The 27,785-nt window shown below is 38.5% G+C and overlaps 2 protein-coding genes across 3 annotated transcripts in view; one reads left to right on the top strand and one right to left on the bottom strand.

Moving 5' to 3' along the window:
• Window positions 1-11,055, top strand: part of PPTC7 (PTC7 protein phosphatase homolog) — a 45,253-nt gene extending 34,198 nt beyond the window's left edge. The window contains exons 3-6 of the mRNA XM_027566800.1: window positions 869-1,067; window positions 4,252-4,375; window positions 5,778-5,907; window positions 7,232-11,055. Of these exons, the coding sequence (XP_027422601.1) occupies window positions 869-1,067; window positions 4,252-4,375; window positions 5,778-5,907; window positions 7,232-7,290 (512 nt within the window). The 3' untranslated portion in view covers window positions 7,291-11,055. The remainder of the gene's footprint in view (window positions 1-868; window positions 1,068-4,251; window positions 4,376-5,777; window positions 5,908-7,231) is intronic.
• A 2,436-nt stretch (window positions 11,056-13,491) lies between these two features.
• The window catches only part of RAD9B (RAD9 checkpoint clamp component B), a 28,163-nt gene continuing 13,869 nt past the window's right edge, over window positions 13,492-27,785 (bottom strand). For both annotated transcript variants that reach the window (XM_027566801.1, XM_027566802.1), the window contains exons 6-11: window positions 26,986-27,092; window positions 23,132-23,238; window positions 22,981-23,045; window positions 22,331-22,453; window positions 20,855-21,125; window positions 13,492-13,817 (exon numbers count right to left, since the gene is read on the bottom strand). In XM_027566801.1, coding sequence (XP_027422602.1) covers window positions 13,689-13,817; window positions 20,855-21,125; window positions 22,331-22,453; window positions 22,981-23,045; window positions 23,132-23,238; window positions 26,986-27,092 — 802 coding nt within the window. In that variant the 3' untranslated portion in view covers window positions 13,492-13,688. The remainder of the gene's footprint in view (window positions 13,818-20,854; window positions 21,126-22,330; window positions 22,454-22,980; window positions 23,046-23,131; window positions 23,239-26,985; window positions 27,093-27,785) is intronic.

The raw sequence follows: 27,785 nt of genomic DNA on the forward strand, positions 1-27,785 counted from the left end.
TCCTTTAGAAAGATTTATTTAAGTTTTACTCTTATCACCATGGAATGAGAGTGACCACGTTCCCTATACTAGTGCAGTGATCATTAAAAAAATATATTTATTTACAGACCATTTACATGGTTGTTGAACTGCTTATTTTTTCAATTTTGCCATTTTCTGTAGGTATAGGTTGAAATTTTAGTATTTGAAAGCAATCTCACTAACTGTATTACCAACTTCAGGCTGAGAAAGGTCCTGTGAGCTGTGTGCTACAAAGGCACACAGAAGCTTCTGCTTGGAATGTTCCCTTTAAATGTTAGTAGTCTCTGTAAAGTGAACAGGTTGATTCCCCACCCATGAAACTTGGTCTTGTTACTCCATAGTGAGTCTGCAATAAAATTTTTTCATGACCTCACCAGATGGAAATCCCGTTAAAAATTGAAGTTATGTGCCCTGTCTTAAATGTTAGTGAATTTCACAGGGAAGGCTTTCTGCCAGTGACTAATGAAAAGTGTCATGGAAACGTGACATTCTCATTTTGGCATTTAAGTATTAAAACTTAATATCTCAATAACATCCTTTTGAAAATTTGGCATAGATTATAGCACTATTGAAATGAAATAATGTGGTTAAATACCAGCCATTTTTATTATTTCTTCATCAGTGGCCCACTTTGTATGTGTAGTATAAATCCCTTTTTCTCTCCCCATTGTGTTGATCATGATCAGGTTACTACTGACATGGGTATGGAGCTGTAACTAAGAAAGGACCTATTTAGGCAAAGGAGGTTCACGTTACGGTATGTTGCTCCTCAGGATGATATGATAAAAATGTGTATGCAGAGACAGTCTGGGAAGAGAAAATAAATGGACATTGTTTTTGTTTCTAGGTAGCAGTACTGCGTGCATCGTGGTGCTGGACAGAACTAGCCACCGCTTACACACAGCAAACCTGGGTGATTCAGGCTTTCTGGTTGTCAGGGGTGGGGAAGTTGTGCACCGATCAGATGAGCAGCAGCATTACTTCAACACTCCATTCCAGCTCTCAATCGCGCCCCCCGAAGCCGAGGGAGTTGTCTTGAGTGACAGGTAATCTCCCCTCTCTCACCAACAGGTTCCCTTCCATTCCCCTTAACTAGGCTGTTAGAGATGGGCATTTTCCATTCTCACGTGAGAAGAGAAGACACATTGAAGACCTTTTAGTCTGACATCGAAAGATATTCTGCTTGAACTTGATTTCCAGCCAAGTTGAATTCTGATAAACACCTAGTAATTTGACCTGACCGTGAAAATACTATTTCAAGCTTATAGAATATCAGTTTTTCATACCAAGACCACATGATACATACAGTTGTATTTTTTAAGTAGTGCTGGATAAATGAGTCATTGTTCATGTGTGCCGTGCCATATACAAGGTTTTGCATATGTTATTAGGGAAGAATTCAAATGGACATCTGCTTTATTTATCAGAATAACTTCCTGATTCTCAGAGCTGCCTATAATGTGCATCAAATGGAACTTTCAGTCCTTGCAGAACTTGTCAGGCAAAGTTAACTTGCAGGAAATGGACTTAAAGGTGGTCTTGGGAATGTTCTCTGATGGTTCTCTTAGATGTGTGCTTTTTTTTTCTTCCAACACCTTCTCAGTTCATTTTAAACTGTCAAGACCTTTCCAGGACAATCAGTACTTTTTTCAATCAACTTTTATAGTTTACCTTTTCTCAGATCAGAGTACAGAGTAATACTAAGACAGTCTCAGATTTCACTGCCTTTAACAACCTTATAGGGTTTGACACAAACATTGTTGGCAATTCATAAATGTGGTAAACTGGGTAATGAACCTGTTGTAAAAGTAGAAGCATCCTAGCAAACGCAGATTGTCTCTACTTAATAGTTCTTATTAGGCCAAACCTTAGGTCCAGACGAAGGTAAAATGATGATTACTGCCATCTTTAACTAGAATGAGCATATTATATAAGTGCTCCATATTACCCATCGAAAGTCTATTGCTGACTCCTACAGAGAGGGAAGCATTTTTTTTTTTACTTTCAGAGTAAGGCAGATTACCATAATAGGAAGAAAATTTGATTATAGGCCCTTCTTCAGTTGGCTGTAGTAGCACGTCGATATTAGTCACATTGGAGTGAGGCAAACTCAGAACCCCAAGACCTTGGTAAATGTCAAGTTAAGCTAACAGTTTTTGGAGAAACAGTGTTTTCAATTTTCCTTTATTTGATCCTTGTTGTTTTGGCTTCCCAGTGCTAGAGCGGCCCTGCGGTACCTCACACACTATCTTTGGGACAGTTTGGTCAGGGCAGCACTTGGCCTGTCCTGCCAGTGAGGTGGAGGTTGCTTCCCCTGGAGCCCAGAGACAGTTTGCTAGCATGTGATTGCAGCTCGTGTTTCAGTGCAGTCAAAAGTTTCCAGCAGCACAGTATGTTCAATCAAAATGGGCAAAACTGCAGCTGGCGGAACACCAAGCTCATGGGTGGGAGTGTTGGGAGAAGAGGACGAACTGTCCAATGGCAGCGAGTCTCTCACAGGCAGCATAGCAAAAGACACTCCTGGGGAAAGAAAAACCTCAGCATAAAATAGAGCTTCAGTGCCAACCTGGTCATTAATCTAAACTTCTAGAGTCTGATTCACTTCCAAAGACTGAGCAAATGTGAAATGTCTTGTATTGTTTCTCTCTATTCCATGGAAGAAATCAACCTGGTTTCTACCAATTTACAGTCTGTTTTAGTGTCTTTTTTTTTTTCTCTTGGCTGCTTGTTATCCTTTGTTATCAGTCTCTCTTATCTATAAAATATTATTTTAACCTTAACTTACAAATTTCCTTTAATAGCTGTTTTGACAACAGCTATTGTTGTTAAAGCAGCTATGTTATTGTATAAATGTATAAGTGAAAGCTAGTTTGTTCCTTGTCAGAAGCCCATTACAGAACTTTCAGGTGTGGTGCTGCTTTTCTCAGTCAACAGAAGACAAACTAGAAATTTTCTTAGTGTAAATCCCCAGCAGCCATGGGTAGGCTGTTTGTTTTTATGTTTTCCCTTTACAAATTTTATAATACATCACTTAAACAATTTAGTTTTTTTTTTTTGGTGAGGCTTAAGGTGCTTTGGTTCTGGCCCCTGCCTTCTGGGTCAGTGTATGAATTTTTTCCTGGCTCTTGTTCCCTAATTACACATTAAGGCAGATTATCAGATACCTCACCTTTCCCTCACCTTGGAGGCCTGGAAGTGGCAGAGCTGGCCTTTCAAAATGGCTGAGAACCAGTCTCCAAGGGGGCCATGAACTCTTTGAATATATTATCTTCTCTTTTTCTCCCCACCTGGGCTTCTGTTTTCTTCATGTAAGTCTCCCCTCTATCTTTTTAAAAAAGTTTTACACAGATGTAATGAAAAATCTACCACCTGTCCTCAGAGGCAGCCCGTTACGTTTCTTTGAATCCTACCGGATTTATTCTCTCCATAGAGAAGCGCCTGTATATATAGATCTTTCTTTCTCACACACACACTACCTTGTTCTTTTCATTAACAATATTGAGTCTTTACCCAAATTGGAGGGTTAGTTACTGTGATTCTTCATTCATTAACTATTTCTTGAAGATGTATTGTGTGCCAGGAACCCTTATACATAAGTAACCTGTGCTTGATGGGAACTTTGTAAGCCCTGAGAGAGACAGTCTTTACTCTGCCAGAGTAAGGGTGATTTATTAATATTGATTTGGTGTTACAAATAATACACCAGTAATTACTAGTATTATAGAAAGAAATACCATTGTAGATATTTCACATGAATTAATTCTTATAGGACTTGCATGGGCTCCTCCACAGTGCTCATTTATTCCACTAGAACACAGCCTCCAAATTTAAGCCTGCAGGGAAACTGATGAGTGGAAAGTGAGTAAGGGAGGATGGAATTTGGCACTAAAGAATCAGGAAACAAAGACTCATTTCCACTAGGATTCTAGAGGCATTTTAGTGTCTGACTCAGAAAAGAACCCTTCTGCCTTTTAAAGCACATGTGACTAATCATCAAACTCAGTTTTACTTGATAGTTTTTGTTAAGCTTTTGAAAGATTTATATCAGAGTTTTCAGTTAATTTTTTTCAAGGTTAGGGATTTCAGAATAGTGGTTTTTATTATTGACTGCTACTATAAATTAGTTTTCCTTAAAGCCTTGTTATATTCTAGCATCGTCCCCATTGGAAACTTTTAACAGTATCTCTAAAGGGCTCTGCTAACTTTGCCCCCACCCTGTCCTTGTTACAGCCCAGACGCTGCTGATAGCACATCTTTTGATGTCCAGTTAGGGGACATTATCCTGACAGCGACAGATGGACTCTTTGACAACATGCCTGACTATATGATCCTTCAGGAGCTAAAAAAGTTAAAGGTAATTAACTCAAAGGTGGGCCTTTAGAAACAGTGACCGTCCCTGGGCAGCCGAGGTTTTTTTATTAATTCAGTTGCATAAGCTCTTTTTGTAGTTTTGGAAAGGACTACTTTGTGAATTTAGGAAAATGAAAATGGTTCTGATCTTGTTCTAAACAATTGTAGACAGAAATATTCACAGTTGGAAAACCTGAGGAAAAAAGAGGCTTCTCATCCAAGCCTCTCTTTAGTAGGGTGATAAAGGTAGGAAAAACTCCAATGAGAGATTTCTTGTTTGTGTTTTTAATTGTATTTTAATGGTATTTAATGGTGTTGGTTGCTGGTTATCTTTTTCATTTTTCAGTCTCGTAACAAACCCAGCAGGTGTTGAGGCTGGGAAAGATAGGAAATCATCATACCAGAGCCAGCCAAGGGTAGCAGGCAGCTAGGGCCTTGATGTGATCTGAGCTGTCACCAGTAACGAAACAGGTCAGACTTGGCCCATACAGTGAGTGGAAGGAAGTGAAAGCCAGTCTGCATGTTCTGCTGGCTTTGTGAAGTACTGACTTGGGGGGATTGATCTTTTCTCATGTTTTTACTACTAACCAGTATGACCTTGAGTTTTCTAAACTTTCTTAGCAGTGTTTTTCTCACCTGTAAAATAGGGGTGGGATGGTTCAAAGACCCTGTTTTGTAGGGCCGTGGTGAGGATGAACCAAGACCATGCACTAGAAATCCTTAACACCATGCTTTGTCTGTGGAGCTTAGGAAAGGCCAGGTGCTGACACTTGCTGGCACTGTGCCACGTATGTAACAGAAGGAGAGGCAGAAATCACACATTCCCTGACCTTACGGGGCTTACATTCTAGTGGAGGAAGACAGAGAATACAGAGAAAGAAAGAATAGAAATAGTGTTGTTGCTAAATAAAAAGAAAAATAAAGCATGGAGAAGAAATAGAGAATAGAGAGGGCTTTTCAGTGGGGCATCTGGCAGCATTTACTTGGAGAGCAAGCACACTAAGCTTGGCCAGGCGTGCGTTCCCAAGCAGGGAGAATTTCGAGGTCATCCTAAAATGCTATCAAAATCCGCCCCTTCAATCCCATCCCATTTTAGCAAGAATGCCTTAAGAATTTCAAGGGGGGCGGGGGAGATACGAAAATCCAAACTTCAGGACCCAAGGCCATCCTCACAAAGAACTTTCTCATTGATGTCCTATGCAGGCAGCACTGGTGATCTTGTTCATTTTAGTCGAGGTATTATGTTCCACTGTCTTCTCTAACTGGAATAAAACTTAAATGATGGAAACTATGATTAGATAAATATTACTGTCTTAAAAAGTGATGTTTGCAAGTGATGTTTACTTACGTGTAGAAATCATGTGAGGCATTTTGGTAAAAATATCTCCCTCATATTTTTGTATTAGAATTCAAATTATGAGAGTATACAACAGACAGCAAGAAGCATTGCTGAGCAAGCTCATGAGCTGGCCTATGACCCAAATTATATGTCACCTTTTGCACAGTTTGCATGTGACAACGGATTGAATGTGAGAGGTAAGCATTCTTTGGGACCTTCGTAAGGACTAATTGGGGACTTAGGGGATGGGAGCATTCTGGGCTGTGTGTGAGGCCGGCTGCTGCACTGGGGTGAGACTGCTCAGGGGTCCTCCCCCAGCTGTGAGCCGGTGACTCTGAACAAGGTCAGCAGGCCCGATCACTGGAGGACAGCAAGTGCATGTGTTCCCTACAGAGGTGCCCTTCAGAACTGCACTTCATTGGCTGCAGGGGCAGGTGGAACCTGAAGCCCTTTATCGCCGCCAATGCTCTGCTTGGACCCGAGCCCAGAAAACCTCCGAGTTCTGCCTGGAGGGCCTGGACATTGCTAATGGTTTAAACATTCTGCCCTTCACAAGTCTGACATTTCACTTCTCCCTTCCTCTGGCTTTGTGGGACTCATTCACAGTATTTGCCTACCAAATTGCTATAGCGAGTTTTTTGTTTTTTATTAATTTTTATTAATTGTAATTAATTGCTTTACAGTGTTGTGTTAGTTTCTGTCGTACAGGAAAGTGAATCAGCCATATGTCCCCTTTTTTGGATTTCCTTCCTATTTAGGTCACCACAGAGCGCTGAGTAGAGTTCCCCTGTGCTGTGCAGTAGGTTCTCATTAGTTATCTGTTTTATGCATAGCAGTGTGTATATGTCAGTCCTAGTCTCCCAATTCATCCCACCTGCCTCTATAGGATGTTTTGAAAAGGGAAGACTCTCCTTGCCTAGAGTCTTCCTACCTACTGAGCAATGTGTAACTTTGGGAGCGGGCCAATAGCTCAGCTTTGAGCTTGGATAACATGTTGGTGCAATCATATTAGCACTTGTAGAGTTGGTCAGTTTCTTGCAGGTATAATATTAGGACACGTAAAGCATTTCTTAGCTGTCTGGGAAATATTAAATAGGAAAAAAGCACATGCCATAGCTGTTTGCCAGATTAGACTACAAGACTATCAACTAGTTTCAAAACATTGGATCTGTTTGTCCAAATTAGGATTACAGGGGGTGGAACATAGAACTTTCCTGTCAGGCAGAATCAATCTTAGTAACATTTTGTCTTTATTGTGATTGCTATACAGAGCATGTGGTGGTGGCCATTTTAACAAAGCTCCTATTGTAAAGGAGCAGAGAGGATTTTTTTTTAAAGGTTCAATTAAATTAGATGTAATTTCTTGGTGTGTTTTAACTATTTTATCGATTTTTCCCCCTTTTTTTCTACTAGAGTATATTGACAAACCTATTTTTTTCCTAGTACTTACTTATTTAGGCTTATATTTTTTCTTGATTTTTCCTTTTAGAATGTATGAATACATTTTCATTTTCATTGTAGGTGGAAAGCCAGATGACATCACCGTCCTTCTCTCAATAGTGGCTGAGTATACAGACTGACTCGCCTAGGTGTCGGCTCCCGCCTCCCCTTCATCATCCCAGATTCTGCCCTGCCGTGTGTGCTGATCCTGCTGGCAGGACCACGTCTCTTTGCCACTGATCTCAATGGCCAGTGATGTAAACCTTTTTTGCCTGTCTCTTTGAGATCCTTGTTGAGAACCACTACTGTCATTCTACTGCTCATATCTGCCAGCAACATTTGAAGAAAATCAAGATCTGAAGATTGGCCTTCACATTGTCCTTTCCATGATGGGATGGATGTTTTCAAAGCCAAAATGACTATTACTTTTTGAAAACGGTTGAAGTATTGAAAATGAGTAATATTGGTAAAGTGAATTCAAAATTACAGTGTGTAAAAGGGATTTTAAAAGTCTGACACAAATTGTATGTTATGATACATCTACTAGAAACATACTCATCAAACGATGCGTTACACGTGTACTATACAGTCTGTGTTATGATCGAGTGTGGCTTTATGTTTTCATTATAAACTCCTATTTTTCAGGGGCTTATAATTTTGCTCTAAAACATTGCTCTGGATTATAAAATCTTGATCCTGGGAGCTTTTTTTTTTTTTTTGCAGGTTGGAAAGAAATTCAGTTTAGTTCTATGGATGCAAATGTTTCATGGTTTTTAAAAGATGCTTAATTGTGCTCCTGTGATGAAAGTTTCAGCATTTTAGTGCATATCACAGGCTGGTGGCTTATCTGCAGGAGGGGTTGGGGAGACTCCTTACCAGAATTTTTTAATGGAATATTATTCAAGGTTATAAAATTCCTCAAGGCCTAGGTATTTAATGTTGCAGCTGAAATTCCTCCCAGCTGTCTGGTATGATTCCCCCATGTGAGAGCTCTAGGCCCACAGGCCTGAAGGGTTGAGAATGGACAGCTCTAACTTTGAATTTTGTTGGCCTATCAGGTCATGCTACCCCTCGTGTCTTAGACCTCTTGTTAGTAGCCTTGCTTTCTGTAGAGCATGTACCAAATCCAGGGAGTCCATGTGAAAGCACCATGGGAGTGGCACAAGAGTCCACGAGGAAGATGTCTAGTGATGACCTGACATTTGCATTTGCCCTCCACAGAAATTTAGGGGTTTCCAAATCAAGCTTAATGTTTACAGTTTCCAAATAGCCATCTTGCAGTGTATAGTTTTCCTATAAAATTACCCCATGTTCAGTTTTTCCATTATCTGCAAGCTCAAAGTTATTTTTAAGGTTTGTGTACAAGTCGACTGCTGTAAAGATATATATTTTGGGGTCAGTTTTTTCCTTCATTAACTTGGTGGTAGAAAAATATATATACTTAGAAATCCTTAAATTAAAGCCATGTTTTATATATAAGTCAGGTAACATTGGTGTATAGATAAGAATGCAATTAAACCTGATGAGAATCTACTTGAGGAGAACATAGAAAGTGTCTTTCTCTAAAGGAGATACTTACTCCCTGGTTTATTGCATTAAAACTTATGTTTGAGGTTACCTCAACTTGTTTTAAAAAGATTTTGTTTTGTGAATTTGTACTGTATATTTGAGTAACTGTCAAGCTTGTTTTATTTAAAATTGTTTAACATGTACCATGTACATGTCATTACTATATTTCAATGCATCATGCTTGTAACAGGCATTTCATTTATAATAAGAATGAGTTATTCATTTGTAAGCCGTTCAGTAATTTATCTACTATTCCTAAATTGGCATAATGTTTAGATACCTATTTTGAATCACCTTTAATTACTTGTCAGAATGCCTTAACTACCCTAACTTGACAAAACACAATTTGGTAAAGGAGATCGGGGGGGTGGGGTAGGGAGTGGAGAGAGACTGTTCAAATAATGAGAACCCATCGTGCTGTGATAATACACAGACGAGTGAGTGGCAAGTGGCAGGGTATTTATTTTGCACAAACTATTTGCAGTCTTTCTGTATTTAAAAAGTGAGGAAAGTTGCATCCAGAAAGGTTTTGTTGGAAGGAATACATTTACACTTGGACTGACAACTTCAGTTGTTGTTCAGAAGTTGACAACTTCTTTTGTTGGGTTTTTAATTATTTCTGGTCAGAGGCATGGAGCCTTATGATCCAGGTATATTTTGTATTAATTTTCCATTGCATACATTTAATTCCTGGTAAGAGCAGTGCTGGTCAAGTCACTGGCTTTTCTCTGCACTCATCTAAACTCATCAAACACTGTCTTCATAAAGGTAGATTGATGGTATTTTACACAACTCATTTAATCAACTTAGTATTTTTTGAGAAATGATCGTTAGAAATTGACGACGTGTTTCAGTGATGTTGAAAACAGTGGGACAAGAATTGAGTTTCACAGGGGAATTGACTTTGGACCTGGCCTGTAGATTAGGGACGCAAAATATTTTCTGTTTTTCCCCCCTGCCCTTTTTGTGTTATGCACTTAATTTTATGACTTTGGGGGTCTATTGGAGTGCTGTTTAACAACTCTCCTACTCTCAATGGTCAGAGGCTGTGTAGGTACCCATACTGGAATTTTCCAGGCCACAGGACCCAAGTCTGTGGGGTGTGCCTGACATGTACCACTTGGTGGGTCTAATTCTAAACTTGATGTGTTAATTGTACTTTAAATCAAGCAGTATAAACACACACATTTGCCTCGTGTAGTGGACTTTTATAACAAAAGAGAATTTGGATTTCTAATTTACAAATGGCAAATTATTTATCCCTCTCTGGATGCACCAAAGACCAGTAAAGTTTATAGCTTTTCCATCTATATTTATAAAGCAATACTGTATTATAAAAGTCAATATTTTTATCACATGCTTGAAATTTTTATTTTGTTCTGTTTTAAAGTGTGCACTCTAAACATATCAGAACCTTATTTCTTCCTGTGAACTTAGGCTGCCTGCGCACAAAAAAAAAAAAAAAAATTACCAAATGGATATGCAGTAGAGTCCATAGACTCTTAAAACTGAAAGAAGAAATGAGGTTGGGAGAACAAGTTCTTTGTCCTGAATTACTGTACTGGCTTGACATGGTTGATGGGTACTAAATCACAAAAGAATCCATTCCAGTTGTGCATGTCTGAGGGTTGGGCTGTGACTAGATTTAGAAAATAGACTTCAAGCTTTGCATGGTGGGCAGGTATCTTACCCCATCAGTTGCATTTGTTCTGGGTAGAACAGTGGCCTTCAGTACCACCTTCAGTACCACCAACGTACCACATCAAGTAACAAGGCAGGAATTGTGGGAATTCACTGAGTCAGTTTTGAGCATTTTGGAGATTGTAAACAAGATTGGCTAGAACTGTAAATGTTTGTACTTTTGATTAAGTTCATGGTTCCTTGTCACCTTATACCAGCTATCTTTGGTAGAAGCTACAGCATCCAATTTTCCTGGAAACTATCACATTTGTGCATTTAACAAATTTTGCAATAGCAAAAAACCCAAAATCTGCTTATAAAACAACATTTGGAACAGAAAACATTTGGATTCCACTTGTTAAAAAAAAAATTATTTGCAAAATTGGTCTTCTTAGTTAAAAATCAGCAGTTGTCCATGTCAAAATTTTAACTGTAAGCAGGTAGTTTATGGCAAAGATGGCTAAACAATGAAGCAAGTTTGAATTTGTGTATGCTAATAAGCTGCTTTTTTCTGTTGAGACTATCATTATTTGTCTTATTACCCAAGAGGCAATGACCTGAATTGGATGTCTGAAGTATAACTTATGCAGGAATAGTTGTGTAAATACATTTAAATAAACTGTAAAAATATTTAATAAATATAGTATTTATACTAATCTGTGTACTCCATTTAATTTGAGTAGTAACAAGACACTGTCCTTGACATTGAGTTTGTTGGTCTCTATCAAGTCCTCATTTCTAAGCGTCTCAGTCTAGCAGTGACTCCATACTTTGTGGCTATCATTTCTGTCTTTCACTAGTTTATCGCTAAAGCTCTTTTTCACCAGCTGATTTACTACATCAGTTTCAGTTCAGTCACTCAATCATGTCCGACTCTTTGTGACCCCATGAACTGCAGCACGCCAGGCCTCCCTGTCCGTCACCAACTCTCGGAGTTCACTCAGACTCATGTCCATCGAGTCAGTGATGCCATCCAGCCATTTCATCCTCTGTCGTCCCCTTCTTCTCCTGCCCCCAATCCCTCCCAGCATCAGAGTCTTTTCCAGTCTTTTCGCATGAGGTGGCCAAAGTACTGGAGTTTCAGCTTCAGCATCATTCCTTCCAAAGAAATCCCAGGGCTGATCTCCTTCTGAATGGACTGGTTGGGTGTCCTTGCAGTCCAAGGGACTCTCAAGAGGCTTCTCCAACACCACAGTTCAAAAGCATCAATTCTTTGGTGCTCAGCTTTCTTCACAGTCCAAGTCTCATCCATACATGACCACTGGAAAAACCATAGCCTTGACTAGATGGACCTTTGTTGGCAAAGTAATGTCTCTGCTTTTGAATATGCTATCTAGGTTAGTCATAACTTTCCTTCCAAGGAGTAAGCGTCTTTTAATTTCATGGCTGTAGCTGTTCTCCCAGCTGGGGAAATTTTAGCATCTTTTAAATGATATGTGAGGTCACACACAAATCTGGTGTCATTTAAATTTAGCATTCTGTATCCAAATTCTAAAATCCAAACTATATACAACTTGACAGTGTAACTATCTTACAGACCAGTGCTGAATCTAGGTGATCACTGATGATGGTGCCTTCACAGGCTAAACCACCCTGGCCCATTTCAGTGAGTGAATCAGAAACTTCATCCTCAGTGAGGAGACATACACTTATTCTTGGATATAATATCCTCTGGGTAGTCATATGCATTTGTTAGGAATATGTGTAATTCATTGCTAATCATCAGTGTAAACAAAAGATACATAAATCTTTAGCCTACAGTGTGGAATTATGTGGGCATTGCTGATTTCCACAAAAAGCTTGGTGAAAGCCCATTTTCATTCACTGAGGAACATTTCGGGATGAACTTGAGTTTTTATTAGGTTATTGTGGGTAGTTCTGACTCATCACCAAGCTAGACCCATTCTGGTTTTAGTCAGAACTCTGTTCACAGTTCTAAAGTTTACTAATCCACTCAGCCACCTTTGTTTAGTTAATCCTCACAAAATCTAAAGCACAATTGCTTGCCAGTTAATATTTCCTTGTGATTTGATGGTTTCACAGACTTAACAATAAGGTGTTACAGAAGTCGTTTGTCAGGTTATAACTGACTAGAAACAGGTTTAGGGGAGGGAGAGGCATGCATCATAAGATGTTACATAACAATGTTATTGTGTCAGATTGTTTAGCTTGTGCAGGTAAGAAGCTAATTCTTAAAGAGGCAAAGAACAGAGACATTAATCTTCCCCCTCATTCCACTCCAGACCCAGGCTCTCTTGGCAGTGGAGGCTGCTGTTCTATGTCAGCTAATACAGAAATAATTTTTTGGCATCCCTTCCATTCTTTGCTGCATCACACTGCAAAATTTTTAAGTCACATTATTTAACTTAAATTCTTAATATAAGCAATGGAGAAAAAGTTGGGTTTTTTGCCTTTTATTTATTTTAATTTTTGTAATGTTGGGTTGGTTTCTGCCATAAAACAATGTGAATCAGCCATAATCATACATCCCTTCCCTCTGGGGCTCCCTCATCCAGTCCCTCCAGGCCATCACAGAGCGCAAGACTGGGCTCCTGTGCTTGCTGTACAGCAACGTCTCATCAGCGATCCATCTTACACCTGATGGTGCTACATGTTGATGCTGCTTTCTCCATTCACCTCACTCTTCTTCCCCTGCTGTGTCAAAGTTATGATCTTACATGAGAAAAGACTGCAGGACGTTTTCATCTGTCAGAAAGCATCAAAACTCAAATACTTGCAATCAAATACAAAAGATACCTGAACTTTACAAGCCATTCTGATGCACTTGAAATGGCTGCTACAGGAAGTTTAAATAACTATAAAACTGCAAAGAAAATGCTAAAAACTATTGTAAAAAAACAATACATTGAAGAATTCTTTTTTTTTTTTTTTTTTTGGCCACGCCATGCAGCTTGTTGAATCTTAGGTCCCAGAGACGGAATCTGTGATCTAATCAGAGATCAAACGCTTGCCCCTTGAATGGAAACTCAGAGTCCTAACCACTGGACTGCCAGGGAATTCCCTGAACTGAAGAAAATTCTAATGAGCTTTTTCCCTACACAAAAAACTTTTCTGCCTCCCACATAGCATAATGGTTTTAAAGCAAGTTACATTTATTGACAAGCAGTTATTTCTAGATATGGTGGTTGTACAAGATGATGTGTAGATAACCAGTAGCCCATTCTCCAGGAAGCCCAAGACAGTATCTTCACAGATTTAAATGTGAAAATGTGTTTGTGGTACAAGTGAACCAGTAAATTGACGGGGCGGGTGAGCTCAGCCATCACTGTTAGAATGTGGAGAAACTGCCATTATTCATGTCTTCTTCACTGCCACTTGCTGTTGCCAGACTCTGGAAAGGGAGGCTGAAAGGTTCTTGTTGGTCAGAAGAAGCTGCTCCAAAGAACATGCAGGAGAACTGTGGGGGGTGGGGGGGAGAATAACTGTTGTTTATTCAAAGCAAGTTAGTGCTTATCAAATGCCCCTTTTCAGAAACTCAGCCACTGTGGTCTCACATTAGCTGATGGTTCATGAGATACCCAGAACCTTCATGAGTGGCCCAAAACATCCTAAAGTAAAACCCTTCCCTGGACTCCAGAGGCACACAGTTTGGGATCAGGGATCTGCTTTGGACTACCCTGCCCGAGCCACTGAAACCAACACCAGGGCTGTGGGGGACAGATGGAGACTGCTGGCTATCTTCCTCCACTTCACCCATCCTCTCCCCTTTCCCTCTTGCTGTGACAGAAGCTACTCCTGACCAGAGTCAGTCCTTCCCTCCCTGTCTCTGACTCCCAGCCTCTCCCATGCCTCCCCTCTACTGGATAGGAATATCAGCATTTTAAAATAATCAGATGTCTCATTAAAATATATAGCCTCATCCACGTCCTCCCTCCAACTTAATCTCTGCTGTGGAACTGTCTACAGGTGCTTTCTCTATTTTCTCATTCTACTCTTAGGTCCTATCTAAAAAAGCTCCTGACCCTCATACAGAAATTGTCCTTATAATGGTCACCAAAAATTGCCAGATTCCCTAAACTAATGGCCATTTCAGTCTCCACCCCACTAGATACTCACTCTGACACTTTCTTCTCATACCTTCCCCATGCTATGTTCTTCTGGTTGCTCTTTTCAGTTGGCTTGCCTTTTATTATTATTAAATTTATCTTTAAATGAAACAAAGATGAATGTTTACCCTCTTCTACCCACACTTTGAATCAGGGTTTCTCAACCTTAGCAGTGCTGACATTGGAGGACTTAAGTTTCTTTGCTGTGCGGGCTGTCCTGCTCCTGGGACGACACGGAGCAGCACCCCTGGCCTCTACCCGAGATGCCAGTGGCAGCCCGCTTTCCTGAACTGTGACATCCGGAAGTGTCTGCAGACATTGATGACTCTGTGTCCCCTGGCTGTGGTTAAGAGCCACTGCTCTAAGTGGTGGCAGTCTTCTCTGCCATACCCTCTCTCTAGAACTCACATTCACACTGCTGGCAGAAATTACTGTGTATATGCCAGGGAGTCTCACAGTTAGAATTTGAGCTTCCTATATCCTACTTGATTTCTGCAACTTACATGCAAAATAGAATTCATGATCTTAGCACTGAACCTGTTTCTCCAACCTTGATACCTCCCTTTCCCTTAAGCTCCATGACCGATCCATCACAAAGTCCTGCTGTTTTATTTCTTCAATTAGCTGTTTACTTTGGCTACTTCTCTCCATTTGCTACTGAATCACCATCTTTCAGACACAACTGAGTTTCCAGTCTTGCTTCACTGCACTGTGGGCAGCTTTCCCTGTTAAAACCCTTCAAATACTTTCAATGCCACAGTACCTGATATTGGCCATTTACACCCAACATGAGTTGGAACTCACTCACTGCTCCAGTTTCATTCACCCTGTGCCATTGTTTCCCCCGTCTATCTGCCCTCTGGCCGCACTGGTCTTCCTCCAGGTCCTTAAAACTACCACACTCCCTCCATGACAGGGGCCTTTGCACATGCCACATCCACTCAGCTTCCCCCTACTATCTTATCCTTTCCAGCTCAGCTCCAAACACCAGTTTCAAAGACTTTCTGACCTCCTGGATTAGGTCAGCTCACACTTTAAATCCTCTCAAAGCACCCTGAACTTTTCCTTTATCACAGGTTAGTTTTTTTAAATGATCATATGTTTAGTCATATGATTATTTGTTTAATGTCTACCTCCCCACCCCCCCATCCCCAGTCTATAATCAAGTGTAGGAACCTTTCTTGTTTATTTTGCACACCATTGTATACCCCACATCTATGGTGCAAGGCCCTCAACAAACACTGGTGGGAGTCATATGGTAGGTATCAAGCATGAATAAACAAACGATCCCTATTCTTGGCTCATCCTTACAAATCAGAAACTGAAGATGCCCTCCACATGGGGCACTTCAGACAGCAGTTGCTGAACCTGGGCTTCAGATGAAACACCCCAAATTAGCTGTGATATTGCCTGTGGTAGCCAGAATGAGGTCTGCCCTCACCCCCAAAGATCTCCACGTCTTAATCCCAGGACCCTGTGAATATATCACAAGGCAAAGGGGAATTAAAAGAGCAAGTGGAATAAGGCTGCTATCCAGGTAGGCCCAATGGGAAATCACAATGACCCTTAAATGTGGAAATCAGCATCAGAGTGAGGAAATGTGAAATGGACTCCACCAACCATTGCTGGTTTAAAGCTGACGGGTAACCATGATTAAAGAATGCAGATGATCTCAAGAAGAAAGGAAAAGAAAGAAAGCAGATTCTTCCCTAGTCTCCACAAAGGAACACGGCATTGCCAATGCTTTGATTTTAGCTCAATGAGACCCATTTTTGATTTCTGAACTGAAAGATAATTTGTGTTGTCTTAAGCCACTGAGCTTGTGGTAATTTGCTATAGCAGCAATAAGAAACTAATACACTGGTAAGCTAAAAATCTTAGTTTACTATGGTCTTTGAGAGCTGCCCTGAATTTGCCATTGACTTAAGGTCAAATGTCATTTGCTACTCCCCGCTTGTCCCCCCCTACTCTTCAGCCTCTAAATCGTTCATGGCTGGATGATCAAGCCCTTCCCTAGTATCTAATAGTCTTCTAATGCAGAAAGTCTGTGAATAGCTATGTAACTTGGAATGAGTCCAAGTTCTGTATGAATTGAGTAAGAAGGTGCATTGTTATAGAAAAATTTAACAGTATACATGTTTTCTTAAAAATAGAACTGCCATACAATCCAGCAATTCCACTCCTGCTGTTTTTCTGAAAAAAATAAAAACACTAACGCAAAAAGTATCTGAGCCCCTATATTCTTTGCAGCATTATTTATAATAGCAAGATATAGAAGTGACCTGTGTCCATCAATAGATGAATGGATAAAGAAGATGCGGTGCATATATACAAAGGAATATTACTCAGCCACGAAAAAGAATAAAAGTCTTGCCATTTATAACAAAATCAATGAACTTACAAGGTGTTGTTATACTAAGGGAAATAAGTCACAGAAAGACAAACACTATAAGATTTCACTTATATATGGAATCTAAAAAGCAAAACAAGTGAACAAACATAAGGAAACAGAAACAGACTCATAGATACAGAGAACAAACAGGTGGCTGCCAGAGCGGGGAGGTGTCGGGGGGGATGAATGAACCAGGTGAGGGAGATTAAGAGGTACAAATTCCAGTTACAACATAAATGAGTAATGTGGATGAAACGTACAGCATGAAGAAATAGTCAACAATATTATCATAACTTTTATGAGACTTTGGTCTTTGAAAACCACTCTAAATTTCTGTTATTGTGATCATTTTGTAATGTGTGGAAATACTGAATCATTATGTTATGCACATAGAATTTACATAGTGTTGTAGGTCAATCATCAGTAAAAAAAGGTAACAATTCTAGATATTTTTCCTCATTTTGGTGTCCCTGAGAGCTGTGTATAACTTCTTGTGTGTGTGTATGTGTGTATAACTTCTTGATTAAACTTATTGAAAATCCACAATGGAAAAAATATTGGTCATTATTTAGAATACAGTAATATTTCTCTGTGCTGTGCTTAGTCACTCAGTAATGTTTGACTCTTTGCAACCCTATGGACTGTAGCCTGCCAGGCTCTGCTGTCCATGGACTTCTCTGGGCAAGAATACTTGAATTGGTTGCCATGCCCTCCTCCAGAGGATCTTCCCAACCCAGGGATCAAACCAGGGTCTCCTGCATTGCAGCCAGATTCTTTACCAGCTGAGCTATCAGAGAAGCCCAATACTCCTCTACAATAGTTTAATTTTGAAAACCCCCTTCCCCAAAGTAGAATACTACCATATATTTATTTTTTTAATACGGTGAATTTAAAAATCGGTTTCATTTTGGAATTTTGTGATACTATTGGAGGGATTTTTAAAATTTTCTCAGGCTATCCCAAACCAGGTCTGGAGGTCTGCCAACTACTGGCTTATGCACTAAGAATACAGAGATGAATAAGACTCAGGTCTGCCCTTGATGAACTCACAATCTACCTAGTGGAGTAACAAGCATATCTACCAAGTTATTATGTGACAGTAATAATGAGTAGAATGAGAAGACTTCAGAAGGAGATGTATCATTTGAGTTGGGCTTTGAAGGTGGGTAGGAGTTTGAACAGTGAAAAGAGGAATACTACTACCCTGAAATGTAGGTGCAATAATATGAGCAAAAGTAGAACACAAAAGTATATGCACAATGTTTCCATTAAGATCAGGAACTAAGCAAGCAGGCCCATTCTCTCCACTCTAAATGTGGTACTAGAGGTTATGTGCTAATGCAACTGAACGAAAGTCAGTTGGAGGCATTAAAGAAGAAATGAAACTATTGGTATATAAAAAAGTGACATATAGTAAGTATGTCTAAAAACCCTGAGAGAATCAGTGATAAAAGGAATGGAAATAACATAAGTCAGCAGGGTAGTATGATATAAAAGTAACACAAAAAACAATAGCCTTCATATACATAAAAGGCAGTGAGAAAACAGAAAACATAACATCCATCCACAATAGCAATATAACAGGTTAATTATTTAGGAATAAGCTTAATAATAAATGTGTAAATGTATGAGAAACATTTTAAAACACTGCTGAAAGACACAAAAGTGGACCAGAATAAAGGGAAATACATTGCCTGTGTTCACAGACAGATTGACTCAACATCATAAAGATGTCACTTAACAGCCTCAAGTTAACAGAAATTTAAGGAAATCCTAATTAAAAAAAAACACCAATAGATTTTTTTTATGGAGTTGGATACATTGATATTAAAGTTCAAATAAAAAATACATACTCAGGAATAACCAGGAAAAAAACTGACAGAATCTACAAAGGGATACTAAATCTACCAGACATTAAAACCTAATCTGAAGGACTAGAACTGGACCTCAGAGGAGGAAATGAGATTATATTAAATACTCTAGGCAAAGTCCCCTAATGCCACTTCAAGGAGTTTAAGTGAAATTCCATGGGAAAAGTGGACAATCCAAGAGATTTAAAAGCAGGAGAGTGATGCTGAGCACTGACCATCTGCCAGCTCCAGCTATTAGCTCAATTAATTCACAACAATTCAATTTCACAACAATTCATCATTATTATCCTCATTTTACCAACAGAAAGAAAACTGAAGCAAAGATACGTAACTTGCCCAAGTCACACAAGTGGCAAGGCAGAGGCTCCAACCCAGGAGCCCTATACCTCACTGTAAGGTCCAAACAGAATCTTTTAGTACAGTGTGGAGGAAAACAAGAATGGAGAAGAATGGAGGTATGGAGGCCAATCAGAAGGCTCCCCGTAGTTCAGATAGATGATAAGGGTCTAAATCATTTACCCATAATGTAATCTCATTTCTGCAGGAGTTAAGGCAAAACTTCCCTTCCAAAGTAGAGTTTTCTTTTTAGAATTTAGGATGTAAGTGACATGACAGAAAAGAAAAGAGTGCTGTAATGAAACTCGTGGAGCTTACAGCTCTAAATGTCACTTTCCCTAGTGAGGAAATTGGCAATCTTAGTGAATTTCAGGGAGATGAAGCAGCAGGGAAATGTGTTCCTGTTGTTGTCTGTAAAAAAAATAAAAGTAAGCACAATATGTGTGACCAAAAAACAGGACGGGGAAAATGTTTTTGCATAATGAAAAGACACATTTTAGTTTTCTTTTATGGCCAAGTTAGTAATTAACAAGAAGAGAAAATTGCCATAAGTACTGGGCATATAACAGGTATTCAATAAACACTTATGGGATCAAACTGAATAATAAGTGGAGTTTACTGTCCAATTTTACGACCCTAGAAGTCTTTATTACAGCATTGTCATTGTTTAGTTGCTCAGTCGTATTTGACTCTTTGCAACCCCGTGGATTGTAGCTGGCCAGGTTCCTCTGTCCATGGGATTTCTGAGGCAAGAATATTGGAGTAGGTTGCCATTTCCTTTTCCAGGGGATCTTCCTGACCCAAGAATCAAACCTGCATCTCCTACACTGGCAGGCAGATTCTTTACCACTGAGCCACCAGGAAAGCCCAGTAGCAGTGGATATTGTGACTTAAAAATGAAATAAAGTCAAAATGTAAAATTCACAGGGGTATGTAACATGGCAAGTGTCAGCTCCCTGCTCTTTCTCTTAGTAAAAAACTGACTGCCATCCTAATGACACTTTGGAAATGCAACTTAAATTGGTCCATTTTGCTAATTACTATCAATTCTGAAAAGGACTAGTGAGAAGTAAGTAGTAACTTCTAGCAATATTATTTCTCCTTTCAAATTTCTAAGAAACTCATATTTCCAAACCAATAATAACAACAGCAAAACAAGCTTGAATAAAACATTAATGTAAACATGTAAAATGTGTACTATCATTATTTAAGATACTTCTAATAAATTATGTTTATCTTCAGTTCAATAGATGACATAAGGTTTAACATTATAGCATTTTGTAGAATTTATCATCCATCTATAATAGCAAAATATTGGTATTACAATAATGTTATTAACTGGGACTCTACTACGAAGAAATTTGTGATGTTTCTTGTGATGAAATTTGTATCTGTGCTACCATGAATAAGAGGTTTCTTGACCAAACTTGAAAAAGAAAATTAGGACACTTATTTTAGAAAACAAAGTATATGACTTTAGCATATTATCAATATTTGTATGCAAAGATAATATGCTATAAACAATCACAATTTGTTCTTTAAAACAAGTGATCAAATCTCTAAACATACTTTGTTAGAATTACTCAATGAACAATTTGTTTTGTACTGACATTGTATAAATCAGCCTTTTCTCCATCTCAGACTGGCTTCAGCTCTCCCCATCAAAAACTAATGAAATTAATTTGCAGGATATTGGGGGTGGGCTGAGGCAGGGAGATTGACAAGGGAGATGGACAGCAAGGATGCCTGACCTCGGCTTACTTATGTCTCAGTGTTGTTGTTCCTTTACCTTCCTGAGACATGGAGACCCTGGCACGTCTTCCGTGTCGCTGACACTGCTTTCTGGTACTTCACTCAGGTTTCCATCGCTTTCGGGTACTTCAGTAATGTCTTTGTTTGCTCTTTTCATTAAAGGGCTGCCACAATTTTCCAATGTAGAAATGTTCGTGGGAGTCTCATTAGAATATAGCCTTTTGGGTTCTACTTTTCTTGAGATATACTCTGGGACCTTGCTGGTTACATTTTTACCAGCCTTTGAATTTGAATGTATCGGCTCTGACCTGAGGTATTAATAATAGAGATTAAATGAATGAACTGTTTACTTTGAAATATATATTTGTATATAACTAAAAGAGCAACATGAAATGACAATGATAACACCAGTTTAGGGAATATATTGAAAAAACATCAAACTAATTGTTTGAAAGTTAAGATTCACATATACGATTATTTAGAAATTCTCTTGCAGATTCAAATTTTTCAGTAAAGCAACCCAAGTGTGCAGGAGACAATCTTATGACACAGTAGAAGGGCATAGGTAGGAAAAAAAAAAGTCAAATTACAATACATCTGTATGATAAAATTGTATAGAATCATTAAAAAGCATGTTTCTAAGTCATTATCAGCAATATTAGAAAATGTTCACAATATAATATTTTGTGGGAAAAAAACAGGATACAAAACTACCTATGCTATATGAGCCAATCTTGTTTTAAAATGCAAATATATGCAAAATTAAAAGTCTGAAAGAAAACACAGTGTGTCAAACATTAACAGTGGCTACCATTAGGTGGTAAAATTGTGAGTGTTTTTCATTTTATTCTTTGTACTTTACTGCATTTTCCTAATTTCCCATAGAAATTTGTTATTTTTTACTATGAAGTAGCCTCCACCAAAAAAAAAAAAAGTTAAGAGGCAAAAGGGGGAGTTCCCTGGCACTCCAGTGGTGAGGACATTACACTTTCACTGCTGTGGCCTAGGTTCAATCCCTGGACAGGGAACTGAGATCCTGCAAGCCATGCAATGCAGCCAAAATTTAAAAAAAAAAAAAAAAAAAAACAAACGAGAGAGACACAAAAGGGAAAAAAAGAAAGAAAGAAAGAAAAACAATGGCTGCCTGTCCATATGTCTAAGAAAGAGAGCTCTGGGTAATGAATACAAACCTTCCTGTGAAACTTAACACTATATCACTCCTAAAAAACAGCCACTGAAATCACAAATGAGTTTTAGGTAATGACAAAGATAAACCAGACAGTTCTGTTAAACTGTGATCATAAGAGAAAAAAGCAAGTATCTGTGAAAGATGGGTGATATTTCTATGTTACAGTTAGGTCTTCCTGGAGCTCTTCCTGATTCAGTTAAAATTTCAGATCTTTTAATGTTTTCCTTCTCAGTTGTTTCCTAAATGAATGCCATTGAATTATTGCAGAATAAGATTGCAGTAGCTTTATCCAAACCAATAAAGACATTAAAAACACAGGCTTACCTTCTTTGTTTTTGTGAAAGATACAGTGTTTGTAGAGAAGACGCTCTACTTGGCTCATCAGCTAATGTAGCCAAAATAAAGTTGGCTTCCAATAACATATCGTCAATACTTAAAGCCATGGGTCTAAAAAAGGCAAAACCAGAGCAAAAACCACACTCATTTTCTGATGGACACTGGGAAAACATTAGAAAATGATACCTGATTTTGGAGTAAAAAGAAACAGTAAAAGTAGAAGTCTTAATCGTTTTTTCACAAATTGAGATAGTCCTTAGACTTAAAAGAGCCCTTAAAAATTACCACATCCTAACCCAATCTCTTTGAAATTTTAGTTCTGAAATATAACATACCATAGTTTCATAGAGATTTAACTTGTTTAAGGCATATATAATTTTCTAATTAGGCAATTTATTCAGTATATCAAGTTTATAAATGTTTTTGCTCTGCAAAATAATGTATTTTTCTAAATCAAGTCACCAATCAAAAGAACACTAGGTTACAACATCTTTCAAAATTTTAGTTTGATAAGTGTTGCTAGTAAAGTTAAGGAATTCCTGAGGTGTGAATTAATTTCAACGTGACCCAAAGGGTTTTATTTATTAGTATACGACAAAAGAAAAAAAAATAAACTCAGAAATGTCCCAAAGACCTACTTCCCAGGAAAGTCAAAATGAATGGCTATAGGAGCATGTATAGCTTCTGAAAATGTCAGCACTCCCTGAAAAGAAAAGAAGGGGGAAAATGTGAAATCTTTATTAAAAACTGCCACCGATAATTCTAACTGGACACTACTTTTGGTTTTACCTTCAGTTCTTTGAAGCAAAATGTTATTTCAGTGTCAATTCCAATTTGAAAGAAGTCAAACTCATCTGGACCAACAAACATCTCACTGTATACAGAATCGGTCAGGTCTGTTCAATATTATAGGAAAATAAAGAATAACATCAATTCTGTAGGTATTTGTGAAATTTTAATAAGAAAATATAGTCAGGGACTTCCCTGGTGGTCCAGTGGCTAAGACTCCTTACTCCTAATGCAGGGGGCTGGGGTTCAATACCTGGTCAGGGAACTAGATCCCACATTTCGTAACTGAGAGTTTCCCTGCTGCAACTAAAGATCCCACACAGCTCAACAAAAACGGAAGATCCTGCAATTAAGACTCAGTGCAGCCAAATAAGTAAGTATTTTTTAAAAAAGAAAAGTAAATATAACCATAAATTGTAGGTTAAAAATAGCCACAAGTTCTTTGACATTTCTTCATTGAGTGGTAGGGTCTATACCTGTGTCTCTTCCCCTTGGGGTGAGTGGGCTTTCTGTCTACTCTCACTAATAGTATATGATGGAGTCATCTAGTGCTAGTTTCTGGTCTGGGCCCAGGCATTAAGAGACTGCCACCTCCACTTTCTCTATCCCACAAGCTGGGAGGGGTGGCCAAAAAAGAAAAAAATGGAAAGTAAAAATCAACTTCACAGAATGGGAGAAAATATTTGAAATAATATATGTATGATAAGGGGGGCTTCCCAGGTGGTGCTAGTGGTAAAGAACCCGCCCACCAATGCAGGAGACGTAAGAGACACAGGTTCAATCCCTAGCTTGGGAAGATCCCCTGGAGGAGGGCATAGCAATCCACTCCAGTATTCTTGCTGGGAGAATCCCACGGACAGAGGAGCCTGGCAGGCTATGGTCCATTGGGTCGTACAGAGTTGACTGAAGTGACTTAGCACAGCACGGCACATATGATAAGGGGCTAGTATTCAGAACAATAAAGATAAATAACTCAAGTGAAAAATAAACAAGGGATATGAACAGACATTTCTCCAAGAAAACATACAAATAAACAATAAGCACACACAAAAAGATACTCAAATCATTAGTTACTAGACGAATGAAAATCAAAAGCACAATGAGACAACACTTTATACCCACTGCTGCTGCTGCTGCTAAGTCACTTCAGTCGTGTCCAACTCTGTGCGACCCCACAGACGGCAGCCCACCAGGCTCCCCCATCCCTGGGATTCTCCAGGCAAGAACACTGGAGTGGGTTGCCATTTCCTTCTCCAATGCATGAAAGTGAAAAGTGAAAGTGAAGTCACTAGGATGGCTATAATCCAAAAGACAGACAATAACAGGTGAATTTTGTTCTCTTTTATTAAAATTTCATGTGCATTTTAAAAATGAAAATACAATCATACTATGCATACCATTTTATAATCTATTCAATAATATATCCTGGCTATATTTCCACGTCAATAACTGAAAGTTGCTCAGTTGTGTCCAACTCTTTTGAGACCCCATAGACTGTACAGTCCATGGAATTCTCCAGGCCAGAATACTGGAGTGGGTAGCCTTTCCCTTCTTCAGGGGATCTTCCCAACTCAGGAATCAAACTGGAGTCTCCTGCATTGCAGGCGGATTCTTTACCAACTGAGCTATGAGGGAAGCTCAGTCCCTTATGTCAATAAGTACCTTTTCCAAATTATTTGTGTGTGTTGGTGTTTTGTGTTTTCCACTACAATTATTAACTTCAATAACATCTTTGATATACATCCCAGAGAGAAAGAAATGTATACATACACACAAACAAGACTACTATTTTTTGGGAGGGGCTGTGCAGCATGGCTTGCAGGATCTTAGTTCTCCAACCAGGGACTAAACCCAGGCCCATGGCAGTAAAGGCCTAGAATCCTGCTAGGCCACCAGGGAACTCCCAAGACTACTTTTAATAATAGCTTCATTGTATTTCACCAATTAAACCAATCTCCTGTTCTCAGATATAAGATATAGAAAAGTGCTTTTCTATATTAAGTGCTTTTCTCCAGGTAGGAGGATTCCAGGTGACTTTATGTGCTGTTTGTGTGTTCTTAATTTTCTTCAATGAACATGAATTATTTAAGCATAAGAACAAAGGAGAAATAGTATTTATATTTTTAAAGGACCAAACAATACCTTACAAATACCTTCATCTCAATCAAGAAGGTCACGACTTGTGGTTGCCATGGGGGAGGGGGAGGGCAAGGGAGGGTTGGACTGGGAGTTTGGGATTAGCCGATCAAACTATTAGATGTAAAGTGGATAAGCATGTCTTACTGTATAGCACAGGTAACTGTATTCAATATCCTATAATAAACCATGATGGAAAAGAATACAAAAAAAGAATATTTTAAAAAATAAATTGAGAAAAGAAAGCTCATGTCACTCCCAGAGGGCTGACAATAGAGTAGGTGCAATAATAAAATTAAACAACTGGGTCCCCAGTCAAGCATAACTATAACTACTCATTAGAAAGCTGCTCACAAGGGATAGCATCTCCTGGTTACTAAATGGCCATCTTTATTCAGAGATGACATTATGAATATAAAACAGACCCTCTCACTAGCCACGCATATACTTTCCAGATCATGCACTTCTAAGTGCCAAAAAAGAATACTAGATGAGACTTGAGAGAAGCAACAAGAGCACGGTGGTAATGAGCCTAAGCCCTGGAACCTGACAGCCTCTATTCAGATCATAATCCACCACTTATTAGCTGTGAGACAGCAGCAAGTCACTTAGTTTCTCTGTGCTTCATATTGTTCATATGGAAAATGAGGATACTAATAGTAGCTACATCACAGAGTTGTTACAAAGATCAAATGGCTTCACAAATGTAAACCATTTAGAACAGCATCTGGCAAAAACTAAACACTACAAAGTTACCTGACCCACCTTAAGCACTAGTTATACTGGTTTTTCACTTTCTTTTTTTTTTCAGTGTTTATTTTTTTTTACTTTTTTTAATATAAATTTATTTATCTTAATTGGAGGTTAATTACTTTACAACATTGTATTGGTTTTGCCATACATCAACATGAATCCGCCACCTTTCAAATATTGTTTCTACCTTTATATTCTTTCTTTGCTGCTGCTGCTGCTGCTAAGTCGCTTCAGTCATGTCCCACTCTGTGCAACCCCATAGATGGCAGCCCGCCAGGCCGTCCCTGGGACTCTCCAGGCAAGAACACTGGAGTGGGTTGCCATTTCCTTCTCCAACGCATGAAAGTGAAAAGTGAAAGTGAAGTCCTCCAGTCGTGTCGGACTCTTTACTGCTATCATCCCGCAAATATTATCCAAGGTCAAAGAATCTCAAACAGCTTATGCCAAAAATACCCTAGTAAATTTCCTTAACAGCAAAACTCCAGATTTAATCATGCCATAGTGTCTCCATTCCATCTGGATAACTCTTGGAAGAGTGAACTAAAGAAATATTCACATTTTCTGCCCTATATATTTGCCATCTGGAATATCTTACATTTCTAACTTAGTTTTCCTTTTTATGTGGTCAAATATCATCTCAATTAGATGGCTGGCCTCTTCCCTTCCTTTATGCTAAATACAAAGGATAAGAAATAGACCTTAAAATTTTAACTGAAAAAATATTTTTTTCAGTAACCATTCTAATTTTAAAACAATTTGAATTTCACAGCCAAGTATTTTAATTACTGGTTGACAAAATTCTTTGGTCTCTTGAAAATTTTGATGATCTTTCTATGTTTTACTTTTACTGCCTTTTAGTAAAGAATAAATATTATGCCAGTAATATTTACTGTATAACCATAGAGTAATCAGGAAAGCCAGGAAGTAATATTCCATCAAAGCACAGTGACAGATATAATCCTTACCCATTGATTCCTCATTAGAACTCTTAATGCAAACCTTCAGTGGAGTAACAGCAAGAGTAACTTCCTCTTGACTCGATGTAAAAAGAACAATTGCCTCAGCAAGTACCCTATAAAATGCAATGAACAATATTACACTATTTGAAGAACAGAAATAAATTATCTTATGAAATGGAACTCAAATCTTTAATCTGGAAATAAATAGTTGAACTGTCCTGAATTTAGAAAAATCTACCCAAAAGACTTATCTCTATTCTTCCACGTGACGTGCTATATTTTTCGTATATCTTAAAACTACACCATTGGAAATTCCAGGGTGTTCCAGTGGTTAGGACTCATGCTTTTACTGCTGGGGCCTGGGTTCAATCCCTGGTCCAGGTTGTCCTGACATCCCAAATGCCCTTTCATCCTGGGTTCCCTTTTTAAAAACACCTTCATTGAGATACAATTCATATTCTACACAATTCACAGATTTAAAGCTGTATGGTTTGCATTTCCCTAAGGTCTAATGATGTTGATCATATTTTCGTGTGCTTGTTGGCCATTTGCGTATATTCTTCGGAAAAATGTCCATTCAAATCCTTTGCCCATTTTTTTTAGTTAGGTTATTTATCTTTTTAAAGTTAAAAAGTTCTAAAAGTTTTTAAAATCTAAAATCTTTTTAAAGTTTTAAAGTTTTTAAAATCTAAAATCTTTTTAAAGTTTAAAGTTTTATCTTTTTAAAGTTAAAAAGTTCTAAAAGTTTTTAAAATCTAAAATCTTTTTAAAGTTTTAAAGTTTTATTTATCTTTTTAAAGTTTTTA

The sequence above is a fragment of the Bos indicus x Bos taurus genome, chromosome 17 (genome assembly GCF_003369695.1).
Source record: "Bos indicus x Bos taurus breed Angus x Brahman F1 hybrid chromosome 17, Bos_hybrid_MaternalHap_v2.0, whole genome shotgun sequence".
Lineage (NCBI taxonomy): Eukaryota > Metazoa > Chordata > Mammalia > Artiodactyla > Bovidae > Bos > Bos indicus x Bos taurus.